The sequence below is a fragment of the Lactuca serriola genome, chromosome 8, assembly GCF_051521515.1.
Source record: "Lactuca serriola cultivar US96UC23 chromosome 8, Lser_US96UC23_V15, whole genome shotgun sequence".
In the NCBI taxonomy this organism is placed as follows: Eukaryota; Viridiplantae; Streptophyta; class Magnoliopsida; order Asterales; family Asteraceae; genus Lactuca; species Lactuca serriola.
This window is the reverse complement of record NC_136415.1, coordinates 49,557,107-49,572,581: the sequence shown is the minus strand read 5'-3', so window position 1 is coordinate 49,572,581 and position 15,475 is coordinate 49,557,107. Positions and strand designations below refer to the sequence as shown.

General features: G+C 37.4%; 2 protein-coding genes across 2 annotated transcripts; one reads left to right on the top strand and one right to left on the bottom strand.

Moving 5' to 3' along the window:
* Positions 1-5,743: 5,743 nt before the first annotated feature.
* On the bottom strand, positions 5,744-7,712 carry LOC145070325 (heat stress transcription factor A-8-like). Its single transcript, XM_079017265.1, has 2 exons — positions 7,359-7,712; positions 5,744-6,797 (listed from the first exon to the last, which is right to left on the bottom strand). The coding sequence occupies exons 1-2, from the start codon at positions 7,578-7,580 to the stop codon at positions 5,946-5,948; spliced, it is 1,074 nt and encodes a 357-aa protein (XP_078873391.1). The 5' UTR covers positions 7,581-7,712; the 3' UTR covers positions 5,744-5,945.
* Positions 7,713-9,786: 2,074 nt separating this feature from the next.
* On the top strand, positions 9,787-10,263 carry LOC145066883 (chaperone protein dnaJ 20, chloroplastic-like). Its single transcript, XM_079014133.1, has one exon. It carries the CDS (start codon positions 9,787-9,789, stop codon positions 10,261-10,263), a length of 477 nt encoding a protein of 158 aa, XP_078870259.1.
* The last annotated feature ends 5,212 nt before the right edge of the window (positions 10,264-15,475 follow it).

The window sequence follows — 15,475 nt, the reverse complement described above, 5'->3', positions numbered from 1 at the left end:
TTTGGTTCGTCAAGCATGGCATCGAGTTCTACAGGTGGCGGAGCTCCCAAATGGTACCGACAACTAAGTGACCTGTATGAACACACCGATCGACTGCTGTTGATCAATGATGATGAAGAGCCAACCTCGTACACAGAAGCAAGCAGAAAAAACGAGTGGATAGAAGCCATGAGAACAGAACTCAACTCAATTGAGAAAAACAAGATGTGGGATCTGGTTGAACTTCCAAAAGGTCGAAAAGCCATTGGAATGAAGTGGGTCTTCAAGGTGAAAAGAGATCCAAGTGGAAGAATTATGAAACATAAAGCAAGATTGGTGGCACGAGGTTACGTCTAGAAACATGGAATTGATTATGAAGATGTCTTTGCACCGGTTGCTAGGATTGAAACGGTACGTGTTCTTCTCGCCCTAGCAGGTACACATGGCTGGTTGGTACATCATTTAGATGTAAAATCAGCTTTTCTAAACGAATACCTGGAGGAAGAAGTTTATGTGCTACAACCATAAGGCTTTGAGAAACGAGGTCAAAAGCACAAAGTGTATAAGCTCACGAAAGCCCTTTATGGGCTTAAGCAAGCACCTAGGGCTTGGAACGCTTGTTTAGACATGTACTTAAAAATTTTGGAGTTCAAAAGATGCTCTCAAGAATACTCTATATATACACGTAAAAAAGATGGAAAAGTGTTGATTGTGGCTGTGTATGTGGATGACCTACTGGTGACAGGAAATTGCAAGGCGAAAATAACCACCTTCAAGGCCCAGATGAACAAAAGGTATGAGATGAGTGACTTAGGTTTACTATCTCACTATCTTGGGATAAAAGTAAGTCAATTTGAAGGTGGGATAACTTTAAAGCAAGAGGCTTATGCTAGAAACATCTTAGAAAAAACAAAGATGATGGACTGCAACTCCAGTAAATGTCCCATTGATCAGAAGTTGCAGCTAAAGAAGGATGAAGAAGGGGAACTGATCAATCCAACTGAATTGTAGCACCCGGTTCCTGGTACGTAAATGTTATTTGAAGTATTTCCTTTCTTTTAGCCTTGGACTCGTCGAGTCATAGGTCCGACTCGCCGAGTGGATGCGGGACCCGGGACACGTTTAAGTTGGTGACTCGGCGAGTCCATATCCTGGACTCGGCGAGTCACAGCTGTTGGATGAAACCCTAAGTTTCAGGGGTTTGCACCTTATTTAAAGGACTTATCAGCCCCAAGCCGGCCCCCATTGACTCTTAAAGCCCTGTATCTCTCGTTCTAAGCTATTCTTTGAGAGTTTGAGGTTAGTGGGTGTGTTTTTGAAGGCTTTGAAAGAGGAAGGAAGTAGATCCAGAAGAAGGGAAGCCATCCAAGCATTATTTGTGTTCTTCCAGCAGTTCCTTTGAGGTATAACCCGTTTTCCCCTTGATTCTATGCTTAAAACTTCATTTGGGTCCTTCTTGATCAAATCCCCAAGCTTGTATGTGCATTGTATGTTGTAATAAGGCGTTTGGCCTTTGGATCTAGGCAAGATTGAGCTCCAGGAGCTCAGATCTGTTAGCTTTTTGGCTCCATGTTGCTTGTTAGCCCTAGATCTACCCTTTTGAGACATTTTGAGCCCTAAAATCCATATTGGTGAATATCCACACGTAAAGTTGGAAACTTTACGTGTGATTCATGTCCTAGAAGTCCAGATCTATGAATGGCATGGACTGGAATCGAGCAAATCGGTATATTTTAGGAGTGCATGGCAACGACTCGGCGAGTCGTTCATGTGACTCGGCGAGTCTGCTCGCGAGTCTTCGAGTTTGTCCCCTTTTTGTAGCGTCGAGTGAGCAGTGAGTCACAGGGTGTGACTCAGTGAGTCGGAAGCTTAACCCATCTATGGAGGTACTCGGCGAGTCAATGCCCTGACTTGGCGAGTTCAAGGCAATCTCCTTAGATCAAGAACAGACTCGACGAGTTGTTCATACAACTCGGCGAGTCTTAGCATGAGTGTTCTTCGGATGAAGATGAACTCGACGAGTTGTTCATACAACTCGGCGAGTAGGATGAAGGACTTGAATATTGGTCATGAAGGCGAACCCGTCGAGTCGTCGCCTAACTCGACGGGTAGGATCGGGATTCAGGGCAGTCGTTTGCGTAGGGACTCGGCGAGTTGGAAAGCCAACTCGGCGAGTCGAGGTCAACTGAAAGTTGACTCTGACTTTGACTTAGGGCAAGGTCAGGGGTAAAATGGTCATTTTACCCAAAGGTCAGAGAGCAGTGTTTGATTGAGTATGTTGTGGGAATTGCAGCCGGAGGGTTTCCGGAGCAGCAGCAGCAGTAGTAGGTGATCAGTTCCCACACAGACCAGCAGCTATTTCGAGGTGAGTTTCCTTTCCAGTAGGAACGGGTCTAAGGCACCAAGGCCGACCCGTGTAGATGACATGCTAGTACTAGAGTGTGGGCCGAGCCCGTATCTCTGTTGTAGTCGAGTACGATATATGCGTTAATATGATAGAGTTGCTTATACTTGTTGTTGTGTGATACTTGTATATTATGGGTTAGCGGTTGAGTGTGGGCAGGGCCCGTATCTCTCCGAGGATTGGAGTGTGGGCTAGGCCCGTATCTCCCAGATGGCGAAGTGTGGGCAGGGCCCGTATCTTCACAAGTGTGGGCGAGGCCCGTAACTCCCGGCTAGCGAAGTGTGGGCAGAGCCCGTATCTTCCCGAGTGTGGGCAAGGCCCATAACTCATAGCTGAACATGGTTGATTATGTGTATGCATGGTATGGGATATTATGGGGGAACTCACTAAGCTTTGTGCTTATAGCTTTCAGTTTTGGTATCAGGTACCTCCTCTGCTAGGGGAAAGGAGCCGGCGCGGTAGCGGCACGTCACACACACACTCTCCGGTTTCTGCATTTACGAGCTTCACTGGGATTTGTACTCTGATATTTTAATTGAATGTATGAATTGGCTTTTAGACATGGTTCACTTGTGCGATAATTTGATCAGACAATGTTTTAGCTTTTTATATTTTCTAAAAGTAATGTTTTTAAAACGAAATTTTTGGTCATGAAAATTTGGTCGTTACATGAATACAGAAGTATTGTGGGAAGGTTGAGGTACTTAACTCATACTCGTCCCGATTTATCATTTGCAGTTGGTGTAGTTAGTAGATTCATGGAGAAGCCAACTGAAAAGCACCTCCAGGTGGTGAAAGGCATTCTTAGGTACATAAACGACACTTTGGATTATGGCTTGGTTTACTCAAAAGGAAAGAAAGAAATTAATATCGCTAGCTATTCTGATAGTGACTTGGCAATGGATGTAAATGATAGAAAAAGTACAGGTGGCATGGCTTTCTACATCAATGAGAATCTGGTCACATGGGCATCCCAGAAACAACGAAGTGTAGCCTTATCTTTGTGTGAAGCAGAGTTTATGGCAGCTACAATGGCAATATGCCAAGCAATATGGTTAAGGCGCCTCCTCACAGAGATAACCAGACAAAAGATAGCACCTGCAACTCTATATATTGACAACAAATCTGCCTTAGACCTCATGAAGAATCCAGTATTTCACAGGAGGAGCAAGCATATAGACACAAGATTCCACTTCATTAGAGATTGTGTGGAAAAGGGAGAAGTGAAGGTGACTCATGTATGCAACTAGGAACAAAAGGCAGATATACTGACAAAAGTTATGGGGAAAATGAAACATAAGGAGATGCGGGAGTTGATTGGTGTTAAACAAGTGACAAACTCTGGATTAGGGGGGAGATTGTTGACTTAATCCATATTTTTTTAATATGTTTTCTGCACGTTTTTGTTCAGCTTTACTTAGTCTTGTGTGTTTGAATAAGTCCAAGTCACATTGGTTAGTGGTCCCTATTTTCATGGTTACAGGATGGTTTGTTTCCTTTATATTAGGCACTACTTTTTCTTAGTTTAAAAGGATGGCAAAGTGTACGTTGTGATGTATTCCTTTTCAGAAGTTTTGTGAATAAAGGTGCAGACTTTGCCCTGTTCTCTGTGTAGTTTATTTTGTTGCTTTGTTACTTTCCTGTCATTAGAATTGTGCAATTCCTTTTCTGCCCATGTTTCGTTCCAACAAGAGGGAGGTGCCAGATCAGCTTAAGTTGGACCAGCCTACGATTTCCTCTTCTTTTTGCAGGATGCCTAGAGGTGGTGTAGAAGAGGAACAATGGATTGTTACATGTCTTGGAGAATGTATCTTTGGTTCCCACTGATGGTAGATGGAGTTGGAACTTGTTGGGTTCTGGAGAGTTCATTGTCTCTTCTACGAGACGGTTCGTTGATGACTCTTTATTGGAGGTGTCAGGGAGCCTAACTAAATGGCTAAAGATTGTCCCTATTAAGGTAAATGCTTTTGTTTGGTGATTGTTTCTTGATCGGTTACCAACTACGAGTAATCTATTAAAAAAAGGTAGGATAATATAGTAAAAAGAGGTACGGAGGTCCCATGCTTGATTTGTTCGATATGTAAGGGTACCCTTGAATCTGTTGCTCACCTTTTTATTACTCGGTGAGTGGGTGGCGTGTTTGGTTCTTTGAGAACGTGCTTATTGGGTAAGGAAGTTTTGGAAGCAGTTTTTTTATGTAATGTGGTGGCATATATGAAAGTTTAGGAACCACCTGTTGGTTGGGAATTTGAAGCTGAATAAGTGTTTTTTATTTGATGATATTGTTTTTCAATCTTATCTTTGGTGTAATTCTAGATTAAAAGGTTGTTATACCAATTGGGTAGGATGGTTGCAGGATCCTAGACTAACAATTATGTAACTGTTCATGGTTTTTTCTACTTTCTGTCTAATTCTTTTATTTTTTTTTCTGCCTTGCAAAAAAAAAAAGTGGCCATTTCTTGGAATTCAAGAAGGGGATGGTACCCATCTCATATTTGTTAATATTGGAAAAAGGTCTTAAACATTCTCAACAATCCACCAGATGAAAAAAGAATAAAGAAAACGTAAGAACTCCAAAACAACAAAAATAAAAAAATTACCACCCAATCCAACGTATGCCAAACATGATCCACCTCATGAAAAAAGAATAAAGAAAACTTGAGAAATCCATAAACGAAAACCACCCAATGTACCAAATGACAAATAATCCAGAAAATTTAAGAACTCAAAAAACGAAAACACCACCACAACGCCAAGAATTTTTTACTACACAAGCACATAAACAAAATGCTAAAAAAAGAGGAAATGAAATAAAATAGTGCTTAATTGGGACATTTTTGAACTAAAACCTTAGACTACTTTTAAGGCATGAAACCAACTTCATATTTTTAAAATCTACCAATATGGGACAAATCCTTTCTTCATATAAACAAACAAAACTCTACAATATCAACTTATTTTAGTCACAAAACCTTTGGCTTGAAGAGGTTAATTCCACTACGAAAAACAGGATTGCAAAAACAAGCAACGCCTTTTTAAACCCATAGTTGTTTCACATTGCTTATCTTGTGTTATATTGTAGAAAATGTGGTCAATTCATTATATCCATCCTCTTATGTTTTGGCCATATTTTCAATTAACCCTTTTAAATACTTTTGGCCTCCAAAATTTCGAAGGCAAATATCATAAACTATTTTCAAGTGTATTCTTTCTTTGAACACTTATTTCATGTCACATGTCACACTTATTTCATATCACATGTCAGAACAACACGTATTATAGCAAAAATGTGATTGGTATGTTACTCATGGTTAATATGAACATCAATTTATCAATGACAAATATTGTAAGCATAAGACATTTTATGGCAAAAGAATATCAATTCTTTTATAGCTACGATTACAATCTTAATCACCAAATAGAGGTGGAAAATAACATTCGTATATGAAGAACATTTTAGCGTTTCTCTAAACATGTTTTCCCAAGGAAAACCGACTTATACACATTAACAATATACAAAAATAGATGTCAACTTAAAGTACCAAAACTCAACTCCATGAAATCAAGATTCCATGGTTGACACACTCAAAGATTTCTCAAACTCTTCTGTCAAAACTCTAAACCTATCCATCGATTCCAATCCAATTTCCTCAAATCCATGTTCTTCATCAATAAAATCTTTCACACTTTTATTTTTCTCTGAAAAAGGACTCGAAAGAAGCTGATCCAACATATCATCACCATTATCATGGATCACAAACGGATCATAACTTTCAATCCTCTCATCAAATGCCACCTCAGGATCAAAATCCTTCAACAAATCCTTCACTTCTTCAGAACTAAGCTCAAATTCAAATCCATCTTGTGGGAATTCAACTGGTGGTTGATATTTCACAATTGCACCTTCATGAGGAAGAATCACACTTTCTTCAGTGTCTTCAGTATCTTCAACAACGGGTTTCAAAATAGTTTTGCTATTACTTTCACTCTTGAGCCATGTAGTTTGAACTGGAGTTGATAATTGAGCTAAAAAACCAGGGCTTTGCATTGCCATAACTATGAATGACAACATTTGATGTTGGTTTTTTTCCATACCTTTTAGCTGTTCACGAAGAACTAACATTTTTGTTTGTGAATTATCTTGATGTTGTCTTTGTTTCACAAGCTCTTGCATTAAGGCATTTTTATCTGTCTTGAGATTCTCTACTTCTTTTCTTAAGTTTGCATATCGGTTTTCATCATGTGTGGTGACATGTATGAGTTTGGACTCTGGAGCTTTTTCTTGTGTAACTTTTTGATGAGGTGTGACATGTGTCACTTTTTTTCTGTTTATTGACTTCAATAAATGCTTTTGGCCTTTGATGAATCCTTCGTTTGCAAATTCCCATCTATCTGTATCGATTTTCCTAAACCCCTGAAAAAATTAGGATTAAGATAGTGGATTATGTCTATGTCTATGTATAGGTGTTATACTGGTTTTTCAATATTTCTTGAATCTCATTTGGTTTTATGATCCACTGGCAAATGCAGATAGTGTTTCTGATAAGTCATCCTTAAAGAGATTATCTTTATCATGTCCCAACTTAAGGATAAAGGTATTCCCTTTGAATAACCTTAGTGCAAAAAACCGGATTCTTACTTCAACCTAAAGGCATCGCCTTTGAATAATCTTATTTCATAAAATTGGATTCTAGGGTTTCCAAGAAAGTGAGAAATTAATCGACAAATTATTGGTTATTTTGGTTGCTAGAACTCAGGTTAATCAAGAAGTTTTGTTCCTCAATTTAAGGAACCCAATGTTCTGTGACTGAATTCCGGGTAACAAAATTATACAAATGAAACGAGATTACGGTTATGATAATAAGCCAAAGAATCAGAGAAACTATGTGAATTAATCAAATCTATTCAAAGATTGATCTTTCAACAAATAACCAGTTAAGAAATCAAGAAACGAATAGAATAATAGAAATCTCACATAGATATTGAGTTGGCGTTGAAAGCTGGCGTAGTTACTGTGCTTGAAATATTTGGGAAGCAATTCGGAAGTAAACTCGGATTCATTCCAAACAATGAAACTGTCACTAGTCGGACTCCATGAAATTAAAGCGTCCGTCGAAGGATCATCAACCATCTCATAACATTTAGACAGAAATGGCGCAATCGTTAAACCACCAGTCTCCGATGATTTCTTCACCATACTTGAAGGATCGATGAGATGTTTATATTTACAAATTTAATATCAGTTTAGTAAAAGGGGTTTTGATATCGGAACTGAAACCCTAGGAGAGAAGACTTTGACTGAAATAAGGAATTCTTGTTGGACAAGTTGGGTGGGACGAAAGTCGAAAGAAACGACACCGTTACAGAAATATAAAGGAATATATATTTGGGCCTAAGCCCACAACTGGCTTTGATCCATATTCGGTACTTTCAATCTGACTGGGACACCTTGTTGTTCGTTCACCTGCTAGTCTATTTAAATATTTCTTAATTAATATAAGTGGATCTAAAGGTGTGGAAACCAAATTAAAAACCGGTCGGACCGGTCTGAAACCTTTTATGGTTCTAATCAATCTTGTTTCATGTCATTATTCCCAAATTGGCCCTAATCAATCATATTAAATCAAACCCGTATAGAAAAACAAATTTTGGTTTTGTTTTCATCTTTCACACATTAGTTTTTGTATGGTTCAAATATTACTTTGCATTTGAAATCTTTTTGAAATTCATTATCTAATTTCCGGTTATTATATTTTTAATCCGGACGCTAGTTGAAATTATTAATTGATCCGAGTCAAAGCATCTACAATGCATAATTTAATAAGAGAGTTGAATAAGGTGTCATGCCTAATTGACATTAAATAGATTAAACTCTACCATTGTGAGATATCATGTTGACATTCAATGAATATGAAGTTCAATAGAAAAAATAAAACCTTTTAACTATTAAATATATATTTCATTGAACTCTATTGAATTCAATGCATTGTAGAAAAATTAATATAGAGTTGTATAGCAAGTAAAATGATGATGTGACAATCTATTAAACTCTAACAAGTTTAATGCACTGTAGATGCCTTCAATGTACTTTTTTAAATGAATAGTTCATTTTTATAATTGATTTATAATCTTTGTTTCTTATTATTTAGATAAATAAATTTTACTTTTAATTGTTTAACTATTTTGGAAATCAAAATAACAAAGCCGTATCATTCCGTTTGCAACAAAAATTATCATCCAAAAGTCACTAGCACCGGTTATTTCCCTATTATTTCCACCGGATTTGAAAAAAAAATTCCACACGTTTTACAAGCCTCGTCTTGTTTGTTTGATTCTCTTATTAATATAACTTCAAACAACACTAACGTTAAACTTCTATAACTAGATAATTTTAGCACTGTTAATAATTTGACTCTAATGATTTATTATCAAATATCACATTAAAGAAAACATATATGCAAATTTTGTTAACTAAGTATAAAACAAATTATTATTTGAGAAATGTCTTCTCTCTATAATAATAAGGGTAAAGCCCATGCAAATTTTGTTGACCCACATAAAACTTCAGAAGCCATGCAATACGTACCCTGCAAACTTCATGGACCGGGTCAACCATATCAAGAGATTGCTTAAGAAACTTTTGTGGTTGTGGAATGGAACCTAAAGCATAGCTCCTTCGGAGTGCTTTATTCCAAAAAAAAAAAATTCAAGAGATTGCTTAAGAAACTTTTATATTCCAATAAAAATGGAGTGCAACTGAACATAATATTTTCTCGAGGTGTCTCACATTTGCCTACAAAAAATGCGTAAAATATTGCATGGCATCTCGAAACTCGAATAATGAATTAATGATACAACAAGTCTTCAATAGAACTTCTTATTGACGATCTTTTAGTCCCCAACAGAATCTAGCATTTGACGATTCTTGACTCCCATTATTATGCCTAACATTAGGATAAAAGTAGTGAATATAAGCATCTGCATGTTAATGATCATACCCTAACAATCTTTTTTGTATGATCATGAACAAACACAAAAACTATTTTTGTATGCAAAACCCATAAAACGTCATCGAATTAAATACACATTGAAAATTAATGATCAATTTCCAACTATTAAACAAATTAATCGAAAGGAATTAGCGGATACCAAGACTTGTTCAACAATTTAAATCGATGCAAACAATAGACAACGGATGGAAACTTCCACATGGAGATCACTACTTGCCAATCTAACATTCAAAAGCGTGTGCTGCTAATTCTTATATATATTTGCCAGCTTGTTAATATAATAATCCCCCCTCATCTTTTTTTTCTTTAAATACACCCAAAAGTCGTCCCATTCCACATAGAATTTAACATTTTCCTGTCAAACAGACACACACATACACAACCACAATCGCTATGTCTTTGAAGATGAACTTTGTGTTGCAGAAAAGCGATCTGATGTTTAAGAAAAAGAGTAACATTAATGGCACCAAGATGACCACTACTATATCATGCAGGGTCAAAGAGCTGCCTATAAGTAACAAAAAGAATCTGTATCAAGTTCTTTCATTAGAATCACAGAATGTTAGTTTCCATGACCTCAAGAAAGCATATCGTGCAAAAGCTCTTCAACTTCATCCCGATGTTTCTCCATCTTCTATAAAGGAGGAATGCACAAAACAGTTTGTGGAGTTGCGAGAGGCATATGAGGTGCTTTCTGATCCAAATTCTCGAAGAATGTATGACTTGAGCTTGGTTGAATCTATGGGGTGTGGTCTTGAAGACCATGCTTACAGTGGAAAGGGAGTGCAGTATTCAAGAATGGTGTGGGAAATGCAACTTAAAGGATTAAAGCATCGATCGGACCAGAGAAGAAATGTTCAGTTTGTGTAGGGTTTGTGTTTTATTCATTCGTGTGGAAATTCTTTTAGGTATAATTTGTAAGGACATTTGTTTATTCATTCGTGTGCAAACTCTTTTGTTTTACTCATAAATTAATATAATAATTTTGTGTTTGATTCATTCGTGTGCAAATTCTTTAACTTGGGTGTAATTTGTAAGGTTGTTTTCTTTATTCATTCGTGTGCATCTTTTGCGTTCCTCATAAATATAATAATTTTAGTCATTTGTTTCAGTAAATTGTTTTCACTTTTCAACACTTCGACTCTTGAATGCTTGTGGAGTTAACCAAAACAACGTGTTTATGTTTTGATCAACCAAAGAAATTAAATTTAAAAACGGAATCCTAAGATTTTTTAGTTGATTGTTTGTCCACCTACCGTAGCATCTTCGCTGGTTTTTTGAGGTTATGGTGACTTGGGTCTCATATGACAGGTAGATGACCGTAGATGACAATGTCTTACCAGATGAGCTTTCAGATGGTGGTTGCTACAAAGATTCTTTGTGACATACAATAGTAAATTAGAATAGAAATTAAGGTAATCTGCAACCTCTCCACACCTCACGATCCAACCACACGAAAATGAAATTAAATGTTATTTTACTAGGTTATAACCTGTAGAAACCATGGTTGGTATATTTAAAATTTTTATATAGATAAAAAAAATTATTTTTTAAAAACAAGAAAAAAATATTGTCGATTGTAAGTAATTATAAATTAATTTGTTAACCAAAATAAACATAATAATGTTATTAGGACATGATTTTGTATTTTCAAAATTCGAATTAAATTTGATTTGTTACCAAAAAAGAATAATAAAAACTATAGAAAAATGACACGTGTCAAAGAAATATTTTAAAAAACTGACACGTGTCATTTTTAGGTTTCATTTATTAAAAAGGTAGATATATTAAAAAGATCAAAGCGACTGTACAACTATATGTTGTTTATATACTTTTATAAATATAAATATTATATAATATGTTTATTTTATACTGTCAAAATTCAAATATTTTTTAATCATATATTTTCTAAATTTATATATTATATATTTTTATTGTTAAGACAAAGTTGGGTATGAGTGATTAAAGAGAGAATAATAAAATGTAGCATTATGGATGAATGAAAAAATATTGTTTGGCTATCATAAAAAAATGGAGCGAAGCATTACGCATAGGATGCTTATTCGAATGAAAATTGTAATAAAAAGACTTCCCCTCAATCAAACTCAACACCTTCTTGCTCCGGCGTGTATCACCTTCTTCTTCACCCAACGAGATCACAAAATCTATACCATCACCAATCGAACTTGGTTTCTAGTTTTTAGAAATGAGAATCGATAAAGCTTGTCAAAATCATGGCTCCAGGCCGCTTGAACCTAATAGGTGTTTATTGTACAAATCCTCTCAACATCAGACCTAATGCTCATGTTGACACCGGATTCGATCATATTGCAAGTGACGTGACCTATAGAGAGAGTGACACATGGTGACTCCCGGATGAAGCCACGATGACCACGTGCGACGCATGTAGATATTTGCACCACATGCACGTCAAAATGTCAACTATAAATAGAGGGTTCAGTAGCCTCATTCTACACACTCTCAATCACATCTCTCTTTTTCTCTCACGTACACACATACACACACACACACACACTTTCTCTAGAGTTGTTGCAATCCCCAGGTGCCCGAATCAACCCTATATTAGTGATATTACGCATCGAGGGTGAGTTCATGGTCAAACTTTTACTGGTTTTAAAGATTTTATGGGAAAGGGGGGGGGGGGGTGGAATACATGTTTATTAAGTTGCTTTATCAAAATATGTTTTGTAAATATATTAGTAGTTTATATATATAACATTAAACGATAGGATAAGATGCTGATAGAAACTCTGTTTAGTTTTAAGCAATGATATTATGCCTAATCATTATGCTACCTGATATAATATGAAAAGATTATACTTGTTAGGGCTAGGATCCTGAAACCGCTATACGATCCTTAAGTCTAAGGATCCTAAAAAGCTCAGGATCCTCAAACCTCAGGATTTCGAATATATTCTAGTATCCGTACTAATATTTTTATTATTTATAATGAATATATATTCTTTTGTCTTTCTCACATGTGCAAAAATAACTGGTCAACGTCATATACTCAACCGATAGTCATCATAACTATGCAAAAGACACGGAGGACCAAGTTAAGCAAACGACTATAAGTAATTTCGGAGGATCCCAGAATTATCGGAGTTCTAGTTGTTAGGGTTTGGCTACATAAAACACTTGTAATCATCACACTACACACAGTTTTTTGGCAGAATACTATCATTTGTACTCATACTCATTCCATTTACTTTGTAATCTTCATTTCAATCAATAAAAACATCAAGACAGGTGATCATTATCACATCCCAAGGTTTTATGTCTAATGTCCTAACAAGGATCAAGGGATTTTCTTATAAACGATTTGTGTTGCTTTGATATATTTCACTTATTTGCTTTAGATTGAACAATACAACCTCTCATACACTTTGGTCCATTTTAGTTCAATTATTTTTTGACCAAAACAATTTGGCGCCCACCGTGGGGCCGTGGTGTTCAAAATCCCTCAGAAAATCATGTCTAGTCGATCGACTTTCTCCTCCTCCTCGATACCTCTCATTTCCTCTAAAAGCCTTCCACCACCACTAGCTGGAGCTCCCAAGAAAGTATCTGAAACCCCGAATAATAACACCTCTCCGGTCACTCCGGGACTCCAGGATCCTCCCGTGATGATTTCAAACAACAAATCTTTTCTATAATGAAGAGACTGGAATGACATATTGCCCAACAACAGGACGCTTCTCAAGGAAGTGGAGAGAATGAGGATGGAAATCCACAAACCTCAGGAGGCAGTGCCCTCCGTCTTGCAAACCAAAGTCTTGAACTCTGACAGCCTAGGATCCTCAGTGACCCGTCGTGAGATTCAGAATCCTAATGAAACTTTTATTACTCCAAATAACATAGATCCTGGTACCTCTATCAATAATAATTTTACAACTCACTCAATGGATCTTGACACAGGTTTGTGCCTAGTTATGGCCAAGGAGCTACAACAGCTAAGACAAATGATCTCAAGCGTACCTGGAGTAGTTTAGCCAATGCCAGAATCGTCCCCCACAAGTCATAGGATCTCTAGATTCATCCTAGTTATAGCTGATACTGAAGTTCCAAAATGCTTCCAGACCCCCAACATGAAGTCATATGATGGAACCACAAATCCTAAGGAGCACGTAGCGCAGTATAGGGAGAGGATGGAAATTATTCCCATCCCCACACATTTGAAAGAAGCTTGCCTATGCAAGGGCTTTGGTTCTACCCTCATGGGATTCACCGTAAAATGGCTCTTTAATGTTCCTCCTTATTCAATCACATCATTTGCTCATTTAATTAATATATTTAATAACCAGTTCTCTTGCAGCAGGACATTCAAAAAGATCACTAATGATCTCTGTTGAGTAGTTCAGGATTCTCAGGAATCCATTAGGACTTTTGTGAATAGGTTTGATAGGGAAGCCTTGAGCATCCCTAACATCGACATGGAAACTGCAGTCGAAGCCTTCAAAATGGGTTTAAAGAAGGATTCTGCCTTCTACGAGGATCTCGTAATGACCCCATGCAGGATATTAGACGAAGTTAGGAGCAGGGCATTGAGATTCATCAGACTCGAAGAAGACAAGGAAATATAGAAAAGTAGCAACCCACCAAGTTCCTATGATCACCCCAACAAGAAGGCTGACTCCTTGGCCCAAAGATCCTATAAGTCAAAGCCTTACTCCATACCCGACCATCACATGGTTAATGCCCTTGAAGATGAAGGGGAGGATGAAAATTTCCCCAAAATTACCAACTATTGTGTTTCTATGGATATTTCAGGTATAATGTTTGCCATGTAAGATCTTGGAGACAAAGCCAGGTGGCCAAGGAAAGGAGAAAAATCCACTGCTTGGAAGGACAAGTCCAAATTGTGTGCATATCATGAGGACTTTAGTCACGTCACGAAGGATTGCATAGCTCTCAAGAAAGAAATTAGCTACCTTCTGGGCAAAGGATATCTCAAAGAGATCCTTGGTAGAAGAAAAGAAAAATCCAAAGAAAAAGACCAGGATCCCCAGAAGATCCTCGAAAAACCAAGATACCCCCCCCCTCTCGCCCGGCTGATGCTAAGGTGATCAACATGATCTCTAGAGGATCTGACATTTGTGGTACCTCCTACTCTACGACAAAAAGGCATGCCAATGTATCCAAGACGGAGAAGGAAAAAGGACCACCAAAAAACACAACTCTCACCAGCCAAAATGAGATCATCTTCGATGAAACAAACAGACTAGATGTCTAGGATCCTCACCATGATGGACTAGTGAATACTCTCTATATTGCCAACCACATCGTCAGAAGGATCCTTAGTTAACATCATACTCCTAGATGCACTAAAAAGAATGAACATCCTGGAATCTGAGATAGTCACAAGATCCTCAGTACTAATCGACTTCAGCTGAGAAACTAAACACACCATCGATGAAATAAAACTACCAATCTACATAGAGGGAGTAAATTATATTCAACGTTTTTGTGTAATCGACATATCGTCTTATTATAATATAATATTAGGTAGACCATGGATCCATGAAATTAAGGCCGTCCCATCGATGTACCATCAATGCGTAAAGTTGCCCACCCCATGGGGGACAGTGAAGATCATGGGAGACCAACAAGAATCGAAGGAATGCTACAAGATCTCGATGACATCCTCAACAATACTGTAACGCTCTAAAAATTCTAACCAATTTAAACTTTTCAAAAACAACCCAATTTCATAAAGTTATTACAAAAAACGTTTACAATACATTTATTATCAGAGTATTTCCCCAGAACCACATCATAAACACATAAAACATGAGGAGCGGTATGATCATGCCTTTGCCTTGCCACGGTCTCCTGAAGTACCTGAAACATTTAAACCACAATTGTAAACCCGAAAGCTTAGTGAGATACCCCCAAAATAACAACCACATATACCATACACATAACATGCCATATCGCAACAGAGCACAGAACAACCATGCACTTCGGGTCTACTGTGTGACTGGTCCGCTGCACCGGGCCTACAGTCCACCTGGTCCACCCTCCGAGTCTAACCATATACCTCGAGTCTACAGTGTGATTG

What these genes read in the sequence shown, in the direction of transcription:
- LOC145066883 (XM_079014133.1), top strand. Translation starts at nt 9,787, where the DNA reads ATGTCTTTGAAGATGAACTTTGTGTTGCAGAAAAGCGATCTGATGTTT.
- LOC145070325 (XM_079017265.1), bottom strand. Translation starts at nt 7,580, where the DNA reads ATGGTGAAGAAATCATCGGAGACTGGTGGTTTAACGATTGCGCCATTT. An exon ending in AACGCCAACTCAATATCTAT is followed by an intron (nt 6,798 to 7,358) that starts GTGAGATTTCTA and finishes TAATTTTTTCAG; the next exon opens with GGGTTTAGGAAAATCGATAC.